This window comes from Oncorhynchus kisutch, linkage group LG3, assembly GCF_002021735.2.
Source record: "Oncorhynchus kisutch isolate 150728-3 linkage group LG3, Okis_V2, whole genome shotgun sequence".
In the NCBI taxonomy this organism is placed as follows: domain Eukaryota; kingdom Metazoa; phylum Chordata; class Actinopteri; order Salmoniformes; family Salmonidae; genus Oncorhynchus; species Oncorhynchus kisutch.
Window position 1 is genome coordinate 22,939,558 of NC_034176.2, and position 27,820 is coordinate 22,967,377.

At 44.5% G+C, this 27,820-nt stretch overlaps 1 protein-coding gene across 2 annotated transcripts in view; it reads left to right on the top strand.

Annotated features, from left to right (window-relative positions):
- The first annotated feature begins 211 nt into the window (after positions 1 to 211).
- The window catches only part of LOC109878225 (sarcoplasmic/endoplasmic reticulum calcium ATPase 2), a 31,042-nt gene continuing 3,433 nt past the window's right edge, over positions 212 to 27,820 (top strand). For both annotated transcript variants that reach the window (XM_020470471.2, XM_020470477.2), the window contains exons 1-19: positions 212 to 704; positions 4,078 to 4,095; positions 4,302 to 4,384; positions 6,530 to 6,634; positions 8,154 to 8,292; positions 17,198 to 17,278; positions 17,965 to 18,050; positions 18,391 to 18,855; positions 23,417 to 23,505; positions 23,627 to 23,729; positions 23,820 to 23,951; positions 24,047 to 24,166; positions 24,287 to 24,505; positions 26,070 to 26,405; positions 26,514 to 26,734; positions 26,832 to 27,034; positions 27,228 to 27,313; positions 27,410 to 27,543; positions 27,686 to 27,803. In XM_020470471.2, coding sequence (XP_020326060.1) covers positions 587 to 704; positions 4,078 to 4,095; positions 4,302 to 4,384; positions 6,530 to 6,634; positions 8,154 to 8,292; positions 17,198 to 17,278; positions 17,965 to 18,050; positions 18,391 to 18,855; positions 23,417 to 23,505; positions 23,627 to 23,729; positions 23,820 to 23,951; positions 24,047 to 24,166; positions 24,287 to 24,505; positions 26,070 to 26,405; positions 26,514 to 26,734; positions 26,832 to 27,034; positions 27,228 to 27,313; positions 27,410 to 27,543; positions 27,686 to 27,803 — 2,856 coding nt within the window. In that variant the 5' untranslated portion in view covers positions 212 to 586. The remainder of the gene's footprint in view (positions 705 to 4,077; positions 4,096 to 4,301; positions 4,385 to 6,529; positions 6,635 to 8,153; positions 8,293 to 17,197; positions 17,279 to 17,964; positions 18,051 to 18,390; positions 18,856 to 23,416; positions 23,506 to 23,626; positions 23,730 to 23,819; positions 23,952 to 24,046; positions 24,167 to 24,286; positions 24,506 to 26,069; positions 26,406 to 26,513; positions 26,735 to 26,831; positions 27,035 to 27,227; positions 27,314 to 27,409; positions 27,544 to 27,685; positions 27,804 to 27,820) is intronic.

Here is a 27,820-nt window from a genome sequence, read left to right on the forward strand (position 1 = left end):
CTACTGATCCTGGGAAAGGGAAATGCATCAACCAGATTTTCTGCATCATATTCAGATTACTACAGAGTATTGTTGTTTGGCCGTGTTTGTCACTGACTGCTAATATCAAACTCTTGGTAAATCCTTACTTTTGAGAACATTTCCGGACTACTTCCGTCCAATGAGAGTAGTCCACATACTGAACATGCAAGGGGCAGTGTTGAGGCACTTTTGAACAAAACAGATGAGCACTACAGTGTGTTACCACTGAAGCTGAGAGGGTAGACCAACGCAAACCGAGGGTAGCGCAAGGATTGGACTGGGTGAATGCAGCCCTCAACAGTGGCGATTGCGGCATTCTTTTCCACCATTTTTGGGGAGATAAGAGGACACCCAAAGTAACGTGAACATTCGTCGGAAGGGTCGTGTTTCGTTCCAATTAGCTCGTTCATAAGGCTAACAATTTACTATTCGTGTCATCAGGCAGATATCTGAATGCATATTTCATAGTTGGCAAGCTGTATTTTTTTCTTCTGAAATTGTTGACTTTTAAAGAGACTGAGGCGGCTGAGTAACGTTAAACGAAATAAGGAGCCGATAGTCCACCATGGATAACGCTCACACAAAGAGTGTTGAAGAAGTTTATAGCGATTTTTCTGTCAACGAAAGCACAGGACTTGGTTTGGACCAGGTGAAACGTCAGAAGGAGAAATGGGGCTCGAACGGTACGTGATCCTCTAGCTATACTTTTACTACTGGTACCGGTATTTAAGCTAACTATATTTCACTCGCAAGGGAACTAGATCAGGGTTTCCCAAACTCGGTCCTTGGCACTCCCCCGGTACACGTTTTGGTTTTTGTCCAAGCACTACACATTTTGATTCAAATAATTAAAGTTTGGGTAACCCTTGTCTAGATAACGTACGGTCATTTGTTATGGTGCTTTCCAAGACAACGGGGGGAAAAAATAGGTCAAATTATGACGTCAGTGATCTTCAGGTCTGAAAGTTGGAGTTCTAGAAAGAGGCCCGAGTTCCCGACTTGGAATTTTGTTGGATAACCGTTCAACACGAATTTTCCCAGATGGAGCTCGTTCTTTTCCCGAGTTCCCACTGGTCTGAGATTTCCCAGTTCAGTTATTTTGAACGCGTCATTAGCTAAACGTCAGCACACACCCAGCTTGGTCATTGGTTGACGTCATTGTATACTACCTTGTGGGTTTCAATCTTACATTTACACATTTTACTGAACGAAGTAGTTACATGGGGTAATTGTCCAATTAGTTCATTTTCAAGGGTGTTTAAACCAGGTAGCAAGACCGCTGCGCTGACCTGTGCATTTGGTCAGGATAGCCGCCCGCACAGGCCCATGTAGCTAGCTATAACGATGCTCGCAGACTGGCTGGCTAACTATCGTTAGCTAAAACGAAAGCTGGTTTATAGGATCCTGTGGTCTGTCGTTTTTCTAGATGGTTATTTAGTAGTATTCTGGTGGCACCACAAATTATGACGTCATGTGTGTATTGTAATGAGGAAACCTTCAGAATAAAAGTCCGTATTGCAAAAGAATTAGCATTTTAGTCAATGGCAACTTTTATTTTGCCAACAAAATAATAAATAATTTATTAAAACAAATGTTTTAACTTCTTCATTATTGGTGTAAAAAAAGAAGTAATATGTTGACACTTTGGGCTATAGAGAACTTTTCTACTTGTCTCAACTAAAGTGTATTGGAAAATGCTCGGTAGGATCTTAACTAACCAAATATATGTAGTTTTTGAGTGGAATGTGTCATACGTATCCAGAAGCACTTCGTTCTCCACCCCATCCATAGCTGAGACCTGTTTTCTCTCTACAAGCCAATATGTACCCCATGTAAAGTCTATTACAGTGAATTATGATGGAGGTGGAGAACGAAGTGCTGCTGGATATGACACAGTCCCCCTCCAAAACTACACACATTTGGTTAGTAAAGACCCTACTGAGTATTTTTCATCCCAGTGTATCTGAAACAGGTAGTAATGTTTTTTTTCTCTCTCCACATCCCAATAAGTATCCCATATAGAGTGTTTTGCATTGCAGTAAATGGAGTTGGTGGAGTAAGGAGTTACCCACACTCTGTATTATACCTGTTGCCCAGCATGAGACCAATTACAGTTTTGCAGGCTCTATTGAGTAATTCCAATAACATGTGTTTTATTAAGTGCATTTCTTAAAATGTAGCCAACACAATGACTTTCATCGTAGGACAATTTTATTTGTTACACGCGCCGAATACAACGGGTGTATACTTTACCGTGAAATGCTTACTTACGAGCCCTTTCCCAACAATACCGAGTTTTTGTAAAAGGAATTAACACAAAATAACGAAGCTATATACAAGGGGTACGAGGTAATTGAGATGATATGTACATGTATGTAGGGGTAAAAGTGACTAAGCACTGAGGATGGATAATAAACAGCAGTGTATGTGAAAGTGTGTGTGGGGGTAGAAGCTGTCCAGAAGGCTTGGCACTCTGGTATAGCTTGCTGTGTGGTAGCCAGGAGAACAGTCTATGACTTGGGTGACTGGAGTCTTTGACAATTTCTAGTGCCTTCCTCTGTCACCACCTGGTATAGAGGTCCTGGATGGCATGGAGCTCGGCCCCAGTGATGTACTGGGCCGTACGTATTATCCTCTATAATGTCTTGCGGTCAGATGCCAAACAGTTGCCATACCAAGCGGTGATGCAGCCAGTCAAGATGCTCTCAGTAATGCAGCTGTAGAACTTTTTGATGTGCGGACCCATGACAAATCTTTTCAGTCCCCTGAGGTGAGAGCGGCGTTGTCGTGCCCTCTTCACGACTGTTGGTGTGTTTGGGCAATAATAGGTCCTTAGGGACGTGAACACAGAGGAACTTTCGACCCACTCCACCACAGCCCTGTCGATGTGAATGGGGGCGTGCTTGGCCCTCGGTTTTCTGTAGTCCACATACCTTTAATTTGTGTAAACTTTCAAAATAAAAGTTTTTTTATTTTTACGGTTCCTGACCAATTGTGCTTTTTTTTTTGTTGTTGCTGATCTTAAATTTTTTTTTTACATGAGCAAAAAGAGCTTCTGGACATCAGAACAGTGATCATTAACCTCGATTTGGATGAGGATTTGTACTTCAATGAGTCGGCGGCGCAGGACATACTGCTCATCCCAGACCAGGCCCAAATCACAGACACTCGTAAAAGGAAGAAGCAGCGTTCTAGAGGTTGACGTGCGGGATACCTGACGAGACTACGTCGGCGAGTGGATAAACCGCTTCTACCCTCCGTTGTATTGGCGAACGTGCAGTCACTGGAGAATAAACTGGGCAAGCTCCATCAAGACTATCCTATTAATGTGAGCTGAAGAACTGTAATATCATGTGTTCTCAGGACATGGTTGGACATGGAAAATATAAATCGAGTAGTTTTTTTTCCACAGACGACGCAATCTCTACTGCACTCCGCACTGCCCTTTCCCACCTGGACTTCCTGACCCCAGGTGGTGAGGGTAGGCGGCAACAACATCCGCCACGCTGACCCTCAACGCAGGGGCCGCTCAGGGATGCGTGCTTAGTCCCTTACTGTACTCCCTGGCCGGGCACAACCGATGACATGACGGTGGTAGGCCTGATCACCGACGATAATGAGACCGCATATAGGGAGGAGGTCAGAGATATACACAAGATTATATATTGGATGTCTGACAACTTTCAAGGTGACCTCTGAGAAGATGGGTTAAAAAGAATCCCTACACCACCATGAATTCAAACATTGAGTGGGCAATGTTCTTACCCTCTATGCTTTTGCTACCAATAGTGACTCAGCCAAACTCAAGGCTGTGGTTTCACGCAGTGAATGCAATTAAATGAAGTCTGTTTTTCAAATTCCTGGTGGCAATCTAAACCAGAACATAGGGGGTTAGTGGGAGTCATTGGGGTCGGTGGTAGTCAAAGCCGAGGTGGAGATCAACAAATTGCAATGCCATGTCATGATTGATTGTCAAAATGTAAGAACATTACTAAACCATTTTCCCTAATGGTGTTTTCTCTTTTCCCTGATGCACTTTGGATTGGACCATCTCAGAGCTACCTGCTGAAGAAGGTAACACTTGTTAAAAATAGTTGGTTGTAAAAATTAAACCTAATTCTGATATTTTCTCCAATTATTTGCAAAAGAGCTGATCTGATTGGTCAAAAGACCAATTTAGTGAAAAAAATATCCAGAATGAGCTGCCTGTGTAAACGCAGCCTATGTGATGCATCATTTTTTTATTGATTTCATATCATTTAACACCTTTCATTCTACAGGGAAGTCTCTATGGGAGCTTGTTGTTGAACAGTTTGAAGATTTACTTGTAAGAATTCTTCTGCTGGCAGCTTGTATATCTTTTGTAAGTATATCACCTGGACAATTTATTTTTCTTCTTCCTGAGATGGGGTTGAGGACACACTAAATTTGGTACTGCTGCTGCTTGCCATGGGTCAGTTTTCCCCCTTTTAATAGGCTAGCCCTTGATATCAATCAACCAACATTTTACATTAGACAAGTATAGATTGATGTCTGTATTAGAAGCATGTCACTCTGGGGAATTTAGTCACAGTATTCTTGCTGTCACCGTAGAGGTTGAAATTAATATACTTTTGAATGCATTTGATTGCTTTGATTTATTATGTAGCTGTGTCAATCCTCTTATAAGCAAACACCTACATCATCTGATCTTATGCTTGCTGTCTGGAGTTGCTGAAAAAAGCTAATGAGTAGGAGTGGGCTGTCTAATGGAAAGGGAAAGTTTGTTTGGCTTCTTGGCATGAGGTGTGGACAGCAAGTGCAAATGTCTTCTGTTTTTATGCCTCTGCTGAGGTTACATTCATAGATCAGGTGGCTAAACAGCTGAGAAGGCTAGCTACACATCTGAGGAATGGTGACAACAGCAGTTGCTTGAATCGAGTTGCTATCACCATGTGTCTAACAAGACATTTGAGTCGTCTTTAGCGTAATCCCTTCTATCAGGGTTCTCACTGGTAGTTTGCCTTTCGCCTCGTGTTTTGACATTTAACGTTACATCGTTATTGGTAGTAAGTTGCCTATACACAAGCTAAATGGTTTGGTGGAAATGTAACTGACAGCATGCAGTGATCTAGCCTAAATTCCATAGTCTTACAGTATTATCAGTGTACTGCTACATCTGTTTACTATTCAAGTTTATTAGGTAGTGGACAGACGGATGTTTTTGCATTGGAAAAAATAATGTCAGATACCATGCGCATTGATTTGAGGAGATGTGGTCCTTTTGAGGCCAATATGGAGGGTTCAAGAGCTGGAATCTATCATCCCTGGTGTGTGTGTGTGTGTGTGTGTGTGTGTGTGTGTGTTATAGAGGAGCTGGTATGTAGTGTGCCCAGCCGTGCGATATGAAGGTGTCAGTGGCTGCTGTCCGGGGGACAGGGCACCACTGAAGACCAAATTTGGGCTCTTACCTTCAGTGGGAGGGCACACGCCAGATGAATGCACCACTCCCATACTTTTGGTCGGTGGTCAGATCTGATTGTGGGAGTAATAAAAGGCTAAAAGACAGTGAAATAAACTGGTGCAGCAGGTTGTGATGGTGTCTGTGTTATGCAGCATTGTCTCGTTGAAGTGAATTCGTGTGCTCTTATTCTCAGCAGTTAAGAGGGACATTATTCAAATGAGTCCTACTCCCAGAAGAGTGTTTTTATCTCCTGTTTGTGAGGGAGGAGGAGTGCTGAGTTGGAGAAGAGCTTTACTAAATGCACAATACGTGGGTTGTGATTGATTACAGAAGCAGTGGTCCTCCTGGTAACTGGTTTAATGTTTGGGGGGGTTGGTTTGAGGTGGTAAGATGGTTGTCTGTTGGTTTCAACTGCTCATATTTGATATGCATACTGTGTATGATACTGATTAATTTAGCCAAATGTACTGTTATGTGATGTGCTGACACTGATACAGCATTACAAATCCAGTCCATCTTTTATAAACTTTGTATCCTTACTATATTTTCTGTGTGATCGATTGACAGTTTTGTAGTGCAAATGCAATTTATGTACAAAATTTACCATAAACCTCAATTAAATCTGGCACCATGATTTAATTAAATTCTGGTTCAATAATCACCTCCTTATATTGCACATTGTTGAAGAAAAGTTTCAAATTAAATCATGTTGCCAGATTAAAATGAGGTTAATGGTTAAATTTGCACTTATTAGCTCAAAGCTTTTACATTTAAAATAAATAAATGTGACTGCCACTGCTAAGTTAATTAGTCATTTCAGATTGTGTACTTCTACCATGTTTGGGTCCATTGGCAGGCATGGATGAAGTTTGTCTTTTTTTTTTTAACAGCTATGCTTTCTCCATGACATTTAGCACAACCTTATTTCACAACATACTTCAATCATAGCTTTCTTAACATTATTATTTAAATTCATAGTTGTAAGTATCCAGGGGGAATAATGTTGGTACATGCTCCTGTACTATGTGCAATAATGGATCATCTCGTTGTCTTGTTTACCGTTAGGTATTGGCCTTATTCGAGGATGGAGAAGAAACAATCACAGCCTTTGTGGAGCCTTTTGTAATCTTACTCATTCTTATAGCCAATGCCATAGTGGGTGTGTGGCAGGTGAGCAACTCACATTACATCATTTTGACCTCTTTTACAGTATCTTGAATGTCCGTGTGGAGCTGCAATGACAAGTATTTAGAAACTCTTGTTTTGCTTGTATGCTGCTAGCTAATGACTATAGGCAAAAAGGCCACCATTAAAAAGTTACAGGTAGGAGTATCCACAAATCTCATACATTCTGCTTGCTGGTCACATGTCTGCTTTACGCTTAACTCTTATTAATGTCATGCTTTTCAATAGAAAGTAAATGGGCAGAGGAAGGAAGTGGGTCATTGACAACATTTGCGACAGTTTAGATGAGACCAAAGTGACAACCCCCCTCGCCCAGCCTTGACATGTCTGTTGCTTTGTTGATGTCTATACACAATGGTCTCTTAGCCATTCTCTAATCCATATTTGCAGTTTTTGCAAAGAGAACTCAGCCTGTAGCAACACAAAAAGGCTATATGCTCCCTTAGGATTTATTCATTCAGTCTAAACTCATGCATATTTCTGGCCTGCGTGTTTTCGTCCAGGAGAACTATTCTACATTTCCTCAGCTGTCTGTCAACATAGATGGCATGTTTGTGAGCAAATGACCTTGAACATTTGAATCCAATCCATAAAGCATTTATGCGCAGCCAAAGAATGAGCATAAAATATTGTCAATCACTCTGTTTCAAACAACAAGTTCATAGTTGTCTTTCTTACTCAGTTTTGATGCCCAATTTCTAGTGTCAGTTAGAATGTCTGTCACACTGGTTGACTTTGCCTACACTGTCAGGGAGCTCCTAGGAGGAATTTCCAAACCACTGTGTGCCATGGAGTAGACTCTAACATCTGTCCCTGTAGCCCTAAATTACCATGCTCAATAGACAATTATAGGCTCTTTATTAACTTATATCAATCAGTAAAATGTCATTCATAAATCCCTTTTCACATAAACTGTTTTCACTAAGTGCTATACAGATTCCCAGCCTACAACTCCAAAGAGCAAGCAATGCAGAAGCACTTATATGTTGAAGCTGGTCAGGAAATGTGGACTTTAGAACCAAGCATTCTATTCCTCCAAGTTATTGAGTAAACACAAACGTGACATTGGCACAGTGTGTGGATTTTCTTATTTAGCTGCTGTTCTCGTAAATGTGACATTCCCTATGACGCAGTGTTAACAACTTACACTTCTGTTTTCTTAAGCATAATCAGTACAGAAATTGACTATTTTCAGAGTGTAAAATATGCAAAGGGAATCCCCTGGTCCTTGTCATGCACAATCTCTAAAATATTTCCTGCTGTCTATAACTTTGTGGTTACATTTTTACACCCACATCCATCAGAGTTAATGAAACAAAGTGGCATGGTTAGGCTCTTGAAGTGACAGATTGTCCCTTTTAAAGAAGTCCCATATCTGCAGTTTGTGGGATGGTGAAAAGTCAAATAGGCTTATTTTATTTGAATTGGCTTCTAACAGGTCATCAGATCATCTATTTCGGTATGTAATATGTAACCAAACAGTCAACGTTTCTAATCTACACAGGAACGCAATGCTGAGGATGCCATTGAAGCCCTTAAAGAGTACGAGCCTGAGATGGGCAAGGTCTACCGCCAGGACAGGAAGACCGTTCAGAGGATCAAGGCCAAAGAAATCGTGCCTGGAGACATCGTGGAGGTTGCTGGTAAGTTGGCCCTGTCTTTCTCAGTGCTATAGGATGCATTAAACCCACATCATTTTTGGTGATTCAGTAATTTGGCTTATGAATAACCATTATTTAAGATTGAAGAAAAAACTGTTCTTAGTCTTCGTTAGGAAAAAAAGGACACTCCTTCTAATCTATTTTCACTTAAACCAGCATAGTTTGACACCTCACTCGGGTACATTTTATTTTTAACTGGACTCGTGAATCCAGGCATGGTTAGGCTTACATTTTAACAGAGAAATCTAATTTAAATTGCCCTCTCCCAGTCCCACTGCAGAGGTGACACCCTACATGAGAAGTGTATTTTGGGATGTTTCTATTAACCCATTGTCCCAAAGGACTAGGCACTAGTGGTGCTAAGGACCTCTCGAAACACATGAGCATGTTTCCTAGGGTGCTAAACTCACGAAGGTACACAGCACACCACCTTGACGAGGCTCCCATTGTGTTCAACCATAGCGCCATGCTAGCACATTCCCATTGGAGCCGGTAAACTGAACCTCGGAGTGGCTCATCTCTCACGTTTCCTCAATGCAGCTCATGAAAGAGCCTGGTATGACTTACCCAAAGTCGGTGACTTTAGCAGCGAGAGAGACGTTTCTGATTGATTTTCAGAGGAATTGTGTCCTGAAAAGCATGTGGCTGCAGTGCAGCAGGGGATGGACATAGATGTAGTCAACTGATGTGCAGTAAAATACTGGAGTCCTTGAAGCGCTAATGTTATCATGATACTTGGTTTAACCCTAAGCCACTGAGGTGATAGTGGGTTTTTCTGTGCATAGTGGTGGGTTTTATTTTTAGCCTGTCTAGATTATGGAATCATGGTGTATTTATAGCAGGCAGTGACGGTAGTTCCTTTCTGGGGAAAAGTGATGCTGTGTATGACGTGGGACTCCAAACTCACCTTGAGAAGGGCACCGGCAGCACAGTCCATTTGCTGCTTGCTCGTTTCTATGAAACCTATTGTTTTAGAGTGACGGAACATTTGGTTTGGGGGTTAATGTTTAACAATACCTTCATGATGGTATGGTTATCAAAGTGGATCCTGGATGTATTAGTGCGTGTTCTGTAAATTTGCCTTTATTTGTTGCACAGAAATCCTTGGCTGGTCCTTGCTGTGTAAAAATATGATTGAGTATAGGCGTCATTAGTTGTGTAGAGTGAAGGTCGCTTATGGTTTTGCTGTATGTTTACTCAGGAAAATGGCTAACAGCCTTGCTCGGAAACCAGACTCTCTTCAAGGGAACAGTTGGCAAAGCAGATATTGTCAGAGTGATGCATTGTGGAGGCTGTCAGGTGGAGATTGAGAATGTCACCTAAGCTTAGAGAGCACATTGGGGAAATCCTGCAGAGCCTTTTCAGATTGGTTTCTGTGAGGCTCCTTTCTGAATGTTTGCCCAAATCCCCAGTGTGACCCCCTGCCATGCAGGAAGGCTGGTCATGACGCAGATGCCAGCTTACTGCTGAGGCAGAAGACGCAGGCTGCGCTGACTGGCTGAGCTGTGAGCAGAATACTAAACGGGCCAATCTCTGGCCCTGCCTGTCAGGGTACCACTGTGTGCCCTGACACAGCCAGCCTCCCGCTCCACTTGTCGATGTGTTTATTACACATAGCTAGTAGTCATCAACATAATGTGTCTATAGCCAGAGGTGTTGCAGTTCGACAGGACTGAGGAGAGTCTGGTCTGGTCCCTGGCTGGTGTATGTTCAGTACAGTAAGGGCCCAGATACTGATGGGGGCAAGTCTGTGTGGGGTGGGATGAGGGGGGGGATCTCAGCTGCTTCTATTGTTTGGACAGCAAGATGACCTTGTAGGGAAGTCTGTGTCAGTGGTGGATCGCGATCTCACCCCTGCCCACCTCCAAGCCCAACTCAGAGACTCTACCCATCACCACTCTCCATGGCCTGGGATTCCAGACACTCAGCATGGCATTTTGTGTGGCCTGCTGTGGGGTCTTTTGGCAAGTGTCTGGTCCAACCAGGTATTTGCTGTCTCCAGCTTGTCTGCAGGCGGCACAATGGCTGTCTGGGACTTAGATGAATAAGGTGGAGGGATCTGTATGTTACTGCATCAGCATCCCCTTTTCAAGTTCAATCTGCTGTTCATTTAGCCCTGGGCCCGGTTTCCCGATAGCGATGGAACTTAGGGAGTGTTTTAACAATGCACCTTTCCTACAAGGGCTGAAGATGTAACATGCATTTCCATAAACACCCCGCAGAGAGAGTGTTTAATAAGTGAGTCATTGGAGCATGTAGCTACTGATAGGATCGAAAGATCAGATCAGCTTTCTCCATTCAAATCTTACCTTAGCATTAGAATTGTGCCACAATACTGACGACGAATCAGCTCCTAGAGATATTATCACCTATGGCTTCAAATATTGAGGTGGCTTATTCTAATGCTTAGCATATAATAATGCACTAAATCAAGATTTGGCACAATTCTGCGCGCATGTTACGCATCATGAAATGTATTGAGGCAATTTTATACAGTAGCCTACAATTAGCAAAATAGAGCTCAATTGATTGAACATGAAATGTATTTCAATATTATTTAAATATATAGTGTCTTCAAAGTAATAGATTTTCTCACCAATCTACACACACTACCCCATAATGACAAAGTGAAAATGTGTTTTTCAAAATAAAAATGCAAATGTATTAAAAAATAACACATTTACATACAGTGGGGCAAAAAAGTATTTAGTCAGCCAATTGTGCAAGTTCTCCCACTTAAAAAGATGAGGCCTGTAATTTATCATAGGTACACTTCAACTATGGCAGACAAAATTAGAAAAAAAATCCAGAAAATCACATTGTAGGATTTAATGAATTTATTTGCAAATTATGGTGGAAAATAAGTATTTGGTCAATAACAAAAGTTTATCTCAATACTTTGTTATATATCCTTTGTTGGCAATGACAGAGGTTAAATGTTTTCTGTAAGTCTTCACAAGGTTTTCACATACACTTGCTGGTATTTTGGCCCATTCCTCCATGCAGATCTCCTCTAGAGCAGTGATGTTTTGGGGCTGTTGCTGGGCAACACGGACTTTCAACTCCCTCCAAAGATTTTCTATGGGGTTGAGATCTGGAGACTGGCTAGGCCATACCAGGACCTTGAAATACTTCTTAGGAAGCCACTCCTTTGTTGCCCGGGCGGTGTGTTTGGGATCATTGTCACGCTGAAAGACCCAGCCACATTTCATCTTCAATGCCCTTGCTGATGGAAAGAGGTTTTCACTCAAAATCTCACGATACATGGCCCCATTCATTCTTTCCTTTACACGGATCAGTCGTCCTGGTCCCGTTGCAGAAAAACAGCCCCAAAGCATGATGTTTCCACCCCCATGCTTCACAGTAGGTATGGTGTTCTTTAGATGCAACTCAGCATTCTTTGTCCTCCAAACACGACGAGTTGAGTTTTCACCAAAAAGTTATTTTGGTTTCATCTGACCATATGACATTCTCCAATCTTCCTCTGGATCATCTAAATGCTCTCTAGCAAACTTCAGACGGGCCTGGACATGTACTGGCTTAAGCAGGGGGACACTGGCGGCGTAGTGTGTTACTGATGGTAGGCTTTGTTACTTTGGTCCCAGCTCTCTGCAGGTCATTCACTAGGTCCCCCCCGTGTGGTTCTGGGATTTTTGCTCACCGTTCTTATGATCATTTTGATCCCACGGGGTGAGATCTTGCGTGGAGCCCCAGATCGAGGGAGATTATCAGTGGTCTTGTAAGTCTTCCATTTCCTAATAATTGCTCCCACAGTTGATTTCTTCAAACCAAGCTGCTTACCTATTGCAGATTCAGTCTTCCCAGCCTGGTGCAGGTCTACAATTTTGTTTCTGGTGTCCTTTGACAGCTCTTTGGTCTTGGCCATAGTGGAGTTTGGAGTGTGACTGTCTTAGGTTGTGGACAGGTGTCTTTTATACTGATAACAAGTTCAAACAGGTGCCATTAATACAGGTAACGAGTGAAGGACAAAGCACTGCTTAAAGAAGAAGTTACAGGTCTGTGAGAGCCAGAAATCTTGCTTGTTTGTAGGTGACCAAATACTTATTTTCCACCATAATTTGCAAATAAATTAATAAAAAATCCTACAATGTGATTTTCTGGATTTTTTTTCTCTCATTTTGTCGGTCATAGTTGAAGTGTACCTATGATGAAAATTACAGTCCCCTCATCTTAAGTGGGAGAACTTGCACAATTGGCTGACTAAATACTTTTTTGCCCCACTAAGTGTTCACAGCCCTGAGTCAATGCATGTTAGAATCCCCTTCGGCAGCGATTACAGCTGTAAGTCTCTAAGAGCTTTGCACACCTGGATTGTACAATATTTGCACATAAATAATTATTCAAGCTGTCAAGTTGGTTGTTGATCATTGCTTGACATAGATTTTCAAGCAGATTTAAGTTACAACCAACTCGGCCACTCAAGAACACGTTGAGGCTTCACTGTCTTCGTGGAAAGCAACTCCAATGTACATTTGGCCTTGTGTTTTAGGTTTTTGTCCAGCTAAAAGGTTCATTTGGTCTGTTTTGAAAGCAGACTGAACCAGGTTTTTCTCTAGGATTTTGCCTTGCTTAGCTCTATGCGGTTTCTTTTTATCCTAAACTCCCTAGTCCTTGCCGATGACAAGCATACTTATAACATGATGCAGCGACCACTTTGCTTGAAAATATGAAGTGGTACTCAGTGACGTGTTGGATTTGCCCCAAGTATAACGGTTTGTATTCAGGACATAAAGTTAATTTCTTTATCACATTTTTTGCAGTTTTACTTTAGTGTTTTGTTCCAAACAGGATGCATGTTTTGTAATATTTTTATTCTGTACAGGCTTCCTTTTCACTCTGTCATTTAGGTTAGTATTGTGGAGTAACTACAATGTTGGTCCATTCTCAGTTTTCTCCTATCACAGCCATTAAACTCTAAATGTTTTAAAGTCACCATTGGCCTCTGAGCGATTTCCTTCTTCTCTGGCAACTGAGTTAGGAAGGATGCCCGTATCTTTGTAGTGACTGGGTGTACTTCACCATGCTCAAAGGGATATTCAATGTCTTATTTTATTTTTACCCATCTACCAATAGCTGCCCTTTGTGAGTCATTAAAACCTCCCTGGACTTTGTGGTTGAATCCGTTTGAAATTCACTGCTAAACTGAGGGACCTTAAAGATAATTATGAGTGGGATACAGAGAGTCTACCAAATTGTATTTATATGTTTTTTTACAAACCATTCAAATAAAAGTACTTGTTTTGGACAACAACAAAAAAACACAGATTATTTTAAATACTAGATACTCAAATACACATGTATTTGAACCCAGGTCTGGTATCAACCAACAGTTATTAAGGCACTGCAATTTTCTGAATGTTGTTTTTACATTGTCCTCGCATTCAAATGGCAGCTAATCCTGAGGCATGTCCTGCATTGACTGCTGGGAATCTGTGCTATGCTGTCTGGTTCTAGAATTGGTGGTAAAGGGGAAGACATGCTGGTCTGACCCTGGAGAGACTGTTAAGCGGAGCCACTAACAAGGAAGAGGCTGACCTCAAGACAACGGGAAACATTAGTACCCTTCAGAGTTTCTTCTTTCAGAATACATTACTGTGGTCAGACTGTAGCATTGTGCACAGCTTCTCATGGCTACATGTGGAACAGTGCATTAGAATATTAAGAAGACTGCTGTGTGGAGAGGGAAGGCAGGACGAGTTATCAACACCCTTTTCATTAAGCTAAGTAGAGGGTTTAATTACAACCTTTTCATGGTGTTAATGGCAACAACGCACTGGGACCGGACATCCAGAGAGGTCTTTAGCGATCCATTTCAATGTCTGAATAAAAATCTTTGTCTAGTGTATGATGTGTCCCAGCATATAGAGGCCATAGAGAGTTTGAAGGCATGTTGACCCCTGACCTCTGCTCTTCCTTCCTATCTCCCAGCAGAACGCTGTTAGTCGGGCAGCATCTGGTCTACATCTCACACAGCATAGGCCGCTGGTCTTAATCTAGGTGTCACGTGGCTCCGTCGCAGTGTCCTGTTGCCACCGCAACCAAACCTGGCCCAGGACAGGACATGGTGGTCTGTTTGTAGTGTACTGTACTGTCCTACACACAGCCCTGTTCTGTTGGTTATGAGAGGATACTGGAGATCTCACTACACCCACTGAAAACAGGAAGTAGAGATTAAAGCCAGACACATCGTTGTTACTCCAACTAGCTTTAGGCTAGTGTTCATGGTCTCTCATGCTCTTTTTTTCCTTTTCTATTTTTCTCTGATTCAACAAGTTCTTTGGCCTTTTGAATTGTTAGTGTACTGTACACTTGGTTAGTGGTGAACGCTTTCTAGACAAGAACAGCTGGTTAAGAGCACTTGAAGAGTTCTAGGACGTAGTTCGCCGTCAAGTGCTTCTAAAATAGCCTAATCAGAATGAGCTATTTAAACCTTTTGTTGTAGCTGCCATAAGCACCTGCACCCTCAGGATTGTCCACAGAGAAACCTGCCGTGTCATGCAGTCATACACAGCAGGGCCTGTGTCAGTCTTGTCTGCGAAAGCAGTTTTTCTGTCTTAGCACACTAAGACAGAAAAACTGCTAAGCCTTGCTTGGACCCACTCCACAGTTGTAAAGAAGGGCACCCCTGGAAGTCATGTCTGGCACTGGTTCACAGACTCTTGTGTCTGTGCCGCTTGTTGCTACGCGGCCTATCTCAATCTCCTCGGCGTGGAGAATCACTTGTTGGCAAGCCTTGGGGTGAAAAGGTGTTCATGTTTGAGGAGACCTTTGGCCTGGTACCAAGTAGGATGTTGACTTAAAGGGATAGCTGATGTATTCACACACACTTCATCCAGAGCAGGCCTGCAGACCTGGCTAACTGCCTGGCTAACTGCACCAGGAATCTTACGTGTTTTGTACCCCCATAAGGACATCAAGTGTTATTGTAATTAGCTTTACTCCCTGTAGTCACCAGTGTTTATTAAAACATTTGAATGTGTCTTGGGACAGGAAGTGTTGCACAACCCTAAGGATGTGGCCGTTATGGGGGGAAACGTTTGACTGTTGTTTTCTTTCAGTTCAGCTTGGCGTCAGATTGTATTTTGAAACTCCTCCCAAATGTGTTATCTTTCTTTGGCCTGTAGATAATATTCTGTAACTGTTTTGCCTTTGTCTGAATAGCTTATATTGAGCCTGATGATAATTTGATGTTGCAGCCCATCCAAGGCCAATCCATTGCATACTTCCCTCTGTGAGTTAGGTCTCCTGACCTTTTCAGAAGTGAAACGCATTGTTCCACATTTAGACAGTTGAAAGATGCCATTGAGCTCTACACAATTATTTCTGAGAAAAGCGGTCTGTCTCTCTCCCTCTCTCTCTCTCTCTCATGATTGGCCCATGTCCACTAATGGTCCAGAACTCCTGTCACCAGTGTCAGCATTAATACGGCCTGACACACACACCCAACTGCTCGCATCTCTCTCTTTCTCTCTCTCTGAGCCAAGGCCTTGTTGGTGTTGAGGCTTGTGTGTCTAGCTTTAATATGTGACAGCTTAGGGACACAGTCGCTTGTTAATTTGAAGGTTTGAAAACAAGGAGTTTGAGGTTAAAGCTTGTACTGTGTGCTAAGCGCCACTCCTGTTGCGTCAATGAGTTTTGGAAAATGGGGCTCCATGTCTGAGTGACAGCAGCTGGTATTATCTCCTTCACCTCTTCCTGTGCAGTGGGGGGGACAGGAAAGTAGCTGGCATTTAAACCAATCAATCAAATATTTTATAAAGCCTTTTTACATCAGCAGTTGTCACAAAGTGCTGAAACAGATACCCAGCCTAAAACCCCAAGAAGCAAGTAGTGCAGAAGCACAGTGGCTTGGAAAAACTCCCTAGAAAGGCAGGAACCTAGAGGAACCAGGCTCCGATGGGTGGCCAGTCCTCTTCTGGCTGTGCCAGGTGGAGATTAGAACAATACATGGCCATTAAGGCCAGATCGTTTGGACAGCTCGTTGGGGGAACATATTTAAATAGTTTTCCCATTTTTGGCTGTGCGTATTGTTCATCCCATGCTATTTTTCTCTCCTCTCAAGGGCACAGGGGGGGATCGGATTAGTTTTACTGTCTGTTCAGTCCTGAAAAGGAATCCTGACGTTCATGAACATGTTTCTCTTCCCTGGCTTCCACCAGTCTCCCTCAATCACCCAGATTGGCCATATTATTCCAATACTCACTGTGTGTCTTGGAAAAGAAAGGGCATGATTGAAGGACATTGAATACATTTTAATACCATGTTAAGTCTCCAGGTCTGTGAGAGCCAATATGTGTTTTTCTGTAGAACTGTGCCCTGCAGCGTTTATGTACTAATAGGTTGCAGAATCAGGTCGCCACAATTCAGATGTGGCCCAAATTGTCTGTCTCCTTTGGGAAGGGCCTTTTTATGGCTCACCGGTCCTCTGTTTCCTCATGCTGCTCTGGCTCTCCTCTCTCCGCTACAATAGAAGCCCAGTACTCTGCCTCTGTGTGGCACAGCAACCAACCCTGAAATGAGCTATAGTCTGTCAGTTAACACTGACGCTGAATAAATGACTTCTCTATTTCAGAGAACGGCTGGGTGGTCTTCAAGGTCCAATAATCTAAGCACTCTGCAGGATCTGTATTTTTTTATAATGTTCTGCTTTTAGTATTGGCTTCGACTTGAATATGACTTTGCACATCCACAACCAGTTTAATTGTCTTGAGACCTGTAACTGTATAGTATCTGTTGTGTGCTGCTACAATGACTTGACGTAATGGGCAGAAGTTATGGAGGTCATGTGAATTGTCTGTCTAGTTTTCCCTGCTTGCAAAATCTGTGTGCCTCTAATTCTGTCTTTGTCTGGTTTCCCCTTCGCTAGTTGGAGACAAGGTTCCTGCAGACATCCGTCTTACATCCATCAAATCTACAACCCTGAGAGTAGATCAGTCCATCCTGACCGGTAAGACACACGGCTGTTTTTCTATACCGAACAAACTTAGGCTACTCTACATCTCTAGTCAAAATAGACAAACTGTGTTACTCCAAAAGCATAACAAAACTCTCTTCCTGTGTAATGACATTGTATGCTAATTTCAGGTGTTCTACAGCTGTCTTTGCTGACAGAATGAGCTCCTCAGAGCCTGCAAGCATACTGTATGACTCACTTTTAATTGTCATCTGCCACATGTTTATTTGCCTTTATTCCACATAGGCAAACTTGAACTGTTTATTCCTCCTCCAGAACCAAGTTATTCCAAACTTCATTTGATTGGAAAGTCATGTCTCTAACACATCACCTCCATAGACTGGTAATATTGTAATACGCGAGGAATGTAGGAGTCAGTTCAAACCCAACTGCTCAGCCCCACCTCACAACAAAAGGTTGTTTTACTTTAGCTTATCAAAATAAGACTTATTAATAATTGAATATCATGACACTGTTTAATTAACCGAGTTCACCTCCTCTGAGTCTAGAGCCCAGGTTCCACTTGATCCACATTATGATCAGAGGCTGTGCCCTGCACCAAGAGCCATGAATGTTACACATTGATTGTGGAGTGGGAGTCTATGATTTGAAGCTTTAAACACAGCCAAAGGGATATCAGTGTGATACGTGACCTGCGCTGCTCTTTGCTGTGATTCCAGGTGAGTCGGTCTCTGTCATCAAGCACACGGACCCAGTGCCTGACCCTCGAGCTGTCAACCAGGACAAGAAGAACATGCTCTTCTCCGTAAGCAACACTCTTCTCTCTTCACTTACTGCTCCTTGTAGCGGCTGTGTGATGATTGAACTCTCCAACATCAGCTTGTAGTTTGAGATTCTCCTTCAGTCACTTATTTCAGTCAAGCTCAATGGAGTTGAAGAACATGCTTGATGCAGGTATCCCTTAACTTTCCTAAACGTCATTAACAAATTATGCCAGCATCACTCAATATCAAAAATGTACTTAAAAATACAGACCCTGCTATTTTATTTTGCTTTGTAAATATAGTTAGAATATTCTATCTAGTCTGCTCTCCTCAAGCGTGTGTGATTTGTGTGGCCATAACGTTCCACCTTTGTGTTTTCAGGGCACCAACATCTCGTCTGGCAAGGCTATTGGTGTGGTGGTGGCCACGGGCGTGAACACTGAGATTGGTAAGATCCGTGATGAGATGGCAGCCACTGAGCAGGAGAAGACCCCCCTGCAACAGAAGCTGGATGAGTTCGGGGAGCAGCTGTCCAAGGTCATCTCCCTGATCTGCATCGCTGTGTGGATGATCAACATCGGCCACTTCAACGACCCCGTCCACGGAGGCTCCTGGATCCGTGGCGCCGTCTACTACTTCAAGATCGCCGTGGCCCTGGCTGTGGCCGCCATCCCCGAGGGTCTGCCTGCTGTCATCACCACCTGCCTGGCCTTGGGGACCCGCCGCATGGCCAAGAAGAACGCCATCGTCCGCAGCCTGCCCTCTGTGGAGACCCTGGGCTGCACCTCTGTCATCTGCTCCGACAAGACCGGCACTCTCACCACCAACCAGATGTCTGTCTGCAGGGTGAGTCTGGTTGGTTGTTTTACATGCTGACTGGACAGGGAAGTCTGCCTCTGTTGCGTTACCTTGCTGTGATACTGTTTCAGAGTATGTGTATGTGTGCAGAAGGCTCTTTTGTAGTGGAGAATCAAGAGTGAGATGTGTTACAAAGAGGTGGTGAGGCAGCGATGCGGCTTTGATAGACAGTCAGCCATTAGGTGTTCATCCGCGGTGCTCTTGCATAACTGACCTTGCGTCACCACTCTGCGGAGCATCCAGTCCCTCCCACTTTCTGAGTGGCACCCCAACACACCTACAGCTCTTTCCCAGAGCAGAGAGACATTTCATTATTCATGAGCATGTTTATTCTCTTTTTGGTGAATATGCACAGATCTTTGGAACTGCTGACTCCACTCCTTTAAACTTTGACCTGTTGCATTATTTAGTATGCCTATGTCTATCAAATGTTTCTGGATGAGAGGTTCTTTATTTGGTAGCGGCCATTTATTTCCCATAATACATTTCGTTTGAACTAGCATTCCATGGGTCTCTGGTCTGTTTTAATGTATGTCCCTCTGTAGTCACTTCCTTTCACCTCTGGTGCAGACTGAAATTATTAGAGGAAATGGGATGTCTAGTTAGTTGCGCAACTAAATGCATTCAACTGAAATTTGTCTTCTGATTTTTAACCCAACCCTTCTGAATCAGAGAGGTGTGGGGGGGCTGCCTTGAAGAGAAACTTCAGGATTTTGGCAATGAGGCTTTTAAAAAATCTACTTCCCTGGAGTCTGAACTCGTGGATACCATTTTTATGTCTCCGTGTCCAGTATGAAGTTAGTTAGCTCAATGGCTGGAAGTTTATGGGTATCTGGTAGCACAGGGCTCTCCAACCCTGGTCCTAGAGAGCTTCCATCCTGCAGGTTTTCACTCCAACCCTAATCTATCACACCTGACTCTAATAATTAGCTGGTTGATAAACTGAATCGGGTTAGTTACAACTGGGGTTGGACCTACAGGATGGTAGCACTCCAGGAGCAGGGTTGGAGAGCCCTGTGCTAGCGGATACTCATAGACGTCCAGCCATTGCGCTAACGTACGTTAGCATTGGATCGCGAAACTACAACTTCCTTCATACTGGATGCATAACATAAAAATGGTATCATGAGTTCATCTGACTCTGGGGAAGAAAATAAACGGCCTCGTTACCAAAATCCCGAAGTATCCCTTTAATCGACGTCCATGTCATCGGCGCCCAGGGAGCGGTTGTTGTTAGGATGCATGATGCCATAATACACTAGTAAATTATATCATATCCTACTGTACCTATCTCATTGTTTCCATGAAGTGATGATGACATTTGTTTAAGTAACACATGTTTTAGGCTGTGATGAGTTCTCCACATTGCTTTCACCTATCCCAGTAGTTTGAGAATAGGATCTCTGGTGTAGAGGCTAGGAGCTGAAAGAGAACCATGCCTTTTTCAGGTTACTACCCAGTGTCCACCAAACAACCCCCATCTGTCAGTGATGCTTGGAAAATCTTCCACAAAATAGTTTGTGTTGAATTCACGACTTGAGCCTAATGTATTCAGCGAGAGGATGTAATGCTATTTTCTAATCGTCTCAGAAGTGTGGCCTCCAGCTGGAAAAGACCATGAATGATTACCATCACTCTTCCTTCATCCTTTCTCTCTGACTGAGACTGCTGGCGTGTCCCAGCAGACTGGCTGTTGTGACGTGGTGTTAGTTTGCACGTGCCTACTACTAGGCTTGGACCAGTACAGTTCTTCCTGTGGGAAAAGGCCCAGCCCTCCAGGCTTCAGCGCACTCTTCTCTTTACGCTAGCTCCCTGACAGATGGCCTACACTATTTACTTATGGACTAAACCAAACAAGCACTGCTCACTGCTAGACTCCTGCCTTAGCCCCCACACAGCCTTGGGGCATCTAAATCCCTCCAGCCCAGAGAGTATAGTTGTGAGAGCTGATCTACAGCTATTATGTGGTGTTTGCTGCCATCTACAGTGTAAGTTCATAAACGGCCTCTAATGTAATGTTGTAACCATACATCTCTTATGACTGAAAATAACTTATAGACATCAGGACTGAGATTACTCACCACGGACGAGCAGAATCCTCTTTTTCCTTTCACCACTCTGACGAGCCCGAAGCAAAGGATCCGCTGCTTCCTCGGGAACAGGCCCCGATCCCCGTGAAGAGGAGGCTGAGAAAGAGGGGTCGAAGGTGCGCCTGCCTTCTGAGAATTCGCAGGCAATCAAATAAACCCCCACTTCCCTCCATTCTGCTAGCAAAGGTGCAATCTTAGGACAATAAAATCAATGAGTTACACAGAAGATTGAACTACCAACAGGACATTAAAAACAAACATCTTATGTTTCACGGAGTAGTGGCTGAATGACGACGACAACATCAACATACAGCTGGCTGGTTATATGATGTAACAGCAGGATAGAACAGTGGCGTCGGGTAAGACGAGGGGTGGTGGTCTATGTATTTCTGTAAACAACAGCTGGTGCACGATATCTAAGGAAGTCTCAAGCTATTGCTCACCTGAGGCAGAGTATCTCATGATAAGCTGTAGACCACACAACCTACCCGGAGAATTCTCATCTACATTCTTTGTAACTGTTTACATGCCACCACAGTCAGAGGCTGGCACTAAGACAGCATTGAATGCTGTATTCCGCCATAATGCTGTATTCCGCCATAAGCAAACAAGAAAACGCTCACCCAGAGGCGGCGCTCCTAGTAGCCGGGGACTTTAATGCAGGGAAACTTAAATCTGTTTGACCAAATTTCTATCAGCCTGTTAAATGTGCAACCAGAGGAAAAAGAACTCTGGACCACCTATATTCCACACACAGAGACGCATACAAAGCTCTCCCTCGCCCTCCATTTGGCAAATCTGTGAAAAAGACCTTTAAACAGGTCAACATTCTCAAGGCTGCAGGGCCAGACAGATTACTAGGACATGTACTGCGAGCATCGCGCTGAACAACTGACAAGTCTCTTCACTGACATTTTCAACCTCTTCCTGTCCGAGTCTGTAATACCAACATGAAGCATCCCTGTGCCCAAGAACACTAAGGTAATCTGCCTATTTATCTACCTACCCGTAGCGCTCACGTTGTAGCCATGAAGTGCTTTGAAAGGCTGGTCATCAACACCATCATCCCAGAAACACTAGACCCACTCCAATTTGCATACAGCCCCAACAGATCCACAGATGATGCCATCTCCATTGCACTCCACACTGCCCTTTCCCACCTAGACAAAAGGAACACCTATGTGAGAATGCTACTCATTGACTACAGCTCAGTGTTCAACACCATAGTGTCCTCAAAGCTCATCACTAAGCTAAGGACCCTGCGACTAAATGACTCCCTCTGCAATTGGATCCTGGACTTCTTGATGGGCCGCCCCAGGTGGTAAGGGTAGGTAACAACACATCTGCCACGGTGATCCTCAACACGGGAGCCCCTCAGGGGTGTGCGTGCTCAGTCCCTTCCTGTACTCCCTGTTCACTCATGACTGCACGACTCCAACACCATCATTATATTTGCCGATGACACAGCAGTGGTAGGCCTGATCAACGACGAGACAGCCTATAGGGAGGAGAGCAGAGCAGAGACCTGGCCGTGTGGTGCCAGGACAACAACTCTCCCTCAACGTGATCAAGACAAAGGAGATGATTGTGGACTACAGGAAAAAGAGGACAGAGCACACCCCCGTTTTCATCGACGGGGCTGCAGTGGAGCAGGTTGAGAGCTTCAAGTTCCTTGGTGTCCACATCACCAACAAACTAACATGGTCCAAGCACACCAAGACTGTCGTGAAGAGGGCACGACAAAACCTATTCCCAATCAGAAGGTTCTACAGCTGCACCATCGAGAGCATCACTGCCTGGTTGCATCACTGCCTGGTATGGCAACTGATCGGCCTCCGACTGCAAGGCACTACGGAGCGTAGTGCGAACGGCCCAGTACATCACTGGGGCCACGCTTCCTGCCATCCAGGACCTCTATACCAGGCGGTGTCAGAGGAAGGCCCTAAAAATGGTCAGACTCCACCCTAGTCATAGACTGTTCTCTCTGCTACCGCACGGCAAGAGCGCCAAGTCTAGGTCCAAGCAGCTTCTAAACAGCTTCTACCCCCAAGCAATAAGACTCTTGAACATCTAGTCAAATGGCTACCCAGACTATTTGCATTGCCCCCCACCCCATCTGTTGTCATCTATGCATAGTCACTTTAATAACTCTACCTACATGTACATACTACCTCAAATAACTGGTGCCCCCGCACATTGACTCTGTATCGGTACCCGCCTGTATATAGTCTCGCTATTATTATTTCACTGCTGCTCTTTAATTACTTGTTACTTTTATCTCTTATTCTTATATGTATTTTTTTAAACTGCATTGTTGGTTAGGGGCTTGTAAGTAAGCATTTCACTGTAAGGTCTACACCTGTTGTATTCGGCGCATGTGACTAATACAATTTGGTGTGAGATGATTAGTTTGTGTGTGAGTCAGCCCTAAATTTCCTTGTCTGTGTTGTGGTCTCCAGATGTTCATCATTGACCAGGCCGAAGGGAACAGTTGCTCTCTGAATGAGTTCACCATCACTGGCTCTACTTACGCACCTGAAGGAGAAGTGTAAGTACCAAATACTCTCTTAACGCCAGTCTGTTTAAGAGACAATTATTTATTTACTTCCAATTACATGAAACGTTGGATGGAATTAATCTTGTCTCCTGGCCTGTGTGTCTCCCTCCAGGTACCAGGATGGCAGACTAGTGAAGTCCTCTGCATATGATGGTCTAGTGGAGATTGCCACCATCTGTGCCCTGTGCAATGACTCCTCTCTGGACTTCAATGAGGTCTGTGTGCATACCTGACTGCCTATCTCCTTAATATGGATCATTAAAGGATGTTGAGTAGCGTTGACTGGCTTATGTTTGTGTTGTCAGGCCAAAGGTGTGTATGAGAAGGTTGGCGAGGCTACAGAGACGGCTCTCACCTGCCTGGTGGAGAAGATGAATGCGTTTGACACCGATGTCAAAGGCCTGACCAAGATCGACAGGGCCAACGCCTGCAACTCTGTATGCACACTAACTTCAACCATTGAACAATTAAATGGTGTGGTACTCCACAGCCGGTTGTTAGCAGGTTTTCTGAGTGGTGTGTTGTCTGTCAGGTGATCATGCAACTGATGAAGAAGGAATTCACCCTGGAGTTCTCCAGAGACAGGAAGTCCATGTCTGTGTACTGCACCCCTAACAAGGCCCGCTCCTCACTTGGAAAGATGTTTGTCAAGGTATCCTCACATTTTTATAAACTGCTATGTTTGACTCACATTGAACCAAGTGTTAGTGTTTTTAAGTCACCCATGTTTTGAATCTGTGTGTCAACCTTTCAAACACTTTAATCCCCACAGGGTGCCCCCGAGGGAGTTATTGACAGATGTACTCATGTCAGAGTGGGCACCTGCAAGGTTGCCATGACCCCAGGAATCAAAGAGAGGATCATGTCTACGATCCGTGGGTACGGGACTGGGCGTGACACCCTGCGCTGCCTGGCTCTGGCCACCCGGGACACCCCACCCAGGAAGGAGGACATGGTGCTGGTTGATTGTGCCCGCTTTGTTGATTATGAGGTGAGCACTACTCATCACCACTGCATAGAGTAGACAGGCATTTTGCTAAAAGGCATTTGTTATGTGTAGATACCATATCTAACTTATACTGCTGGATCCTATTAATATCATATGAAGACAAATATAAATGCAACATGTAAAGTGGTCCCATGTTTCTTGAGCAGAAATAAGAGGCCTGAAGTTTCCCATACGCAGAAAAAGCTTATTTCTTTCAAATGTTGTGCTCAAACTTGTTTACCTCCCTGTTGGTGAGAATTTCACCTTTGCCAAGATAATCCATCCACCTGACAGGTGTGGCATATCAAGAAGCTGATTAAACAGCATGATCATTACACAGGTGCACCTTGTGCTGGGGACAATAAAAGACCACTTTAAAATGTGCAGTTTTGGCACACAACACAATGCCACAGAAATCTCATGTTTTGAGAGTGTGTAATTGGCATGCTGACTGCAGGAATGTCCACCATAGCTGCTGCCAGAGAATTTCATGTTAATTTCACTACCATAAGCTGCCTCCGTCATTTTAGAGAATTTGGCAGTACGTCCAACCGGCCTCACAACCGCAGACCATATGTAACCACGCCAGCCCAGGACCTCGTCAGCCCAGGATCTCCACATCCGGCTTCGTCACCAGCGGTGTCGTCTGAGACCAGCCACCCGGACAGCTGATGAAACTGGGTTTGCACAACCAAAGTATTTCTGTCAGAAACCGTCTCAAGGAAGCTCATCTGCATGCTCGTCGTCCTCACCAGGTTCTTAACCCGACTGCAGTTCGGCATCATAACCGACCTCAGTGGCCAAATGCTCACTTTCGATGGAGAAGTGTGCTCTTCAAGTATTCATCCCGGTTTCAACTGTACCAGGCAGATAGCATGTATGGCATCGTGTGGGCAAGCCGTTTGCTGATGTGAACAGAGTGCCCCGTAGTGGTGGTGGGGTTATGGTAAGGGCAGGCATAAGCTACAGACAACGAACACAATTGCATTTTATTGATGGTAATTTGAATGCACAGAGATACCGTGATGAGATCCTAAGGCCCATTGTCGTGCCATTCATCCGCCACCATTTCAGCATGATAATGCACAGTTCAATGCCGCAAGGTTCTGTACACAATTCCTGGAAGCTGAAAATGTCCCTCACCATTGAGCACGTTTGACAGCGTATTCCAGTTCTCGACAATATCCAGCAACTTCGCACTGCCATTTCATAGGCCACAATCAACAGCCTGATCAACTGTATTCGAAGGAGATGTGTTGTGCTGCGTGAGGCAAATGGTGGTCACACCAGATACTGACTGGTTTTCTGATCTGGGCCCTTACTTCTTTTTCAAAAGGATCTGTGACCCACAGATCTCTGTATTCCCAGTCATGTAAAATCCATAGATTAGGGCCTAATGAATTTATTTAAATTGACTGATTTCCTTAAATGAACTATAACTCAATAAATCTTGTGGCATGTTTCCGTTTTTATATTTTTGTTCAGTGTAGCATAACTTTTGGATGTATTGTGCAAAGTTCTAGTAGGAACCCTGATGGTGACTCTGTTTTTGTGTTTCTCTGCCCAGTCTGACCTGACCTTCGTGGGCTGCGTTGGCATGCTGGACCCTCCCAGGACCGAGGTGGCTGCCTCCATCAAGCTGTGTCGCCTAGCCGGCATCCGCGTCATCATGATCACCGGCGACAACAAGGGCACTGCCGTGGCCATCTGCCGCCGTATCGGCATCCTGGGTGAGGAAGACGACGTGGACAAAATGGCGTTCACTGGCCGCGAGTTTGACGACCTGTCCCTTCAGGCCCAACGCGATGCTGTTATCAACGCCCGCTGCTTCGCCCGTGTCGAGCCCTCCCACAAGTCCAAGATCGTTGAGTTCCTGCAGGCCATGGACGAGATCACAGCCATGGTACACTGACCCCCCCCCCCATCCTTACTGTACATGCAAAGCTGTTATATCTATTACTGTTGTCTTGTAGCCTCCTATCCACCCTTAAGTATCTGTTGTTTCTCCCAGACGGGTGATGGAGTGAACGATGCTCCTGCCTTGAAGAAGGCAGAGATTGGCATCGCCATGGGCTCTGGCACTGCCGTGGCCAAGTCAGCCTCTGAGATGGTCCTGGCCGATGACAACTTTTCTTCCATCGTGGCGGCTGTGGAGGAGGGCAGGGCCATCTACAACAACATGAAACAGTTCATCCGCTACCTCATCTCTTCCAACGTGGGAGAGGTCGTCTGGTGAGTGTCATTTACGTACCTCCTCCTGCCAAAGTGATGTCTCTAGTGGTTTTATGGTGCTCCTGTGGAGGTTAATGCTGTTTCTCTATGGGGGCAGTATCTTCCTGACGGCTGCTCTGGGCTTCCCTGAGGCTCTGATCCCCGTTCAGCTGCTGTGGGTCAACCTGGTGACAGATGGTCTCCCTGCCACCGCACTGGGCTTCAACCCCCCAGACCTGGACATCATGAACAAGCCCCCCCGCAGTGCCAAGGAGCCCCTCATCTCCGGATGGCTCTTCTTCAGATACCTGGCCATCGGCTGTGAGTTAATTGGACTGTTGTGCTTTGTTTCCAATTCTATATCCGATAGCTCAATCTTAACATTTTCTCAAGCTCACTGCTAGTGGCATACCCTGCCACATACTGTTCTTGTTCACCTCTCTGCCTGTCCATTGTCTTCCTAGTTATAGAACTAGTCTGTCCCACAGTCAGTCAGCTGTGTCTCTGTCCTCAGGCTATGTGGGAGCTGCCACAGTGGGAGCCGCTACCTGGTGGTTCGTGGCTGCTGAGGATGGCCCTATGATCTCTCTGTACCAGCTGGTGAGACTAACGCCTAGATGTCAGCTTTACTGTCCAAATGGTGTTTTACCTCCCAGCCTTTCTTATGTCTCTCGTGTCTGACTCCTCCCCCCACAGAGCCACTTCCTGCAGTGTTCCCCTGACAACCCTGACTTCTCAGACCTGGAGTGTCATGTGTTTGAGTCCCCCTACCCCATGACCATGGCCCTGTCTGTACTTGTCACCATTGAGATGTGCAATGCCCTTAACAGGTGAGTCTCCTGCAGTGACATGAGCTTTCTTTCAGCCTCAAAAATCATTTGCATTCAGTGGAGGACAGCTCCAACTTTTGTAAGTACAAGAATAGAATATAGAGTTTTGACTAATCTGATCCACAATGTGACCTTCTCCCAGCCTGTCAGAGAACCAGTCCCTGCTTCGTATGCCTCCCTGGGAGAACATCTGGCTGCTGGGGGCCATCTGCCTCTCCATGTCCCTCCACTTCCTCATCCTCTATGTGGAGCCACTTCCCGTAAGTCAGCTTTACTT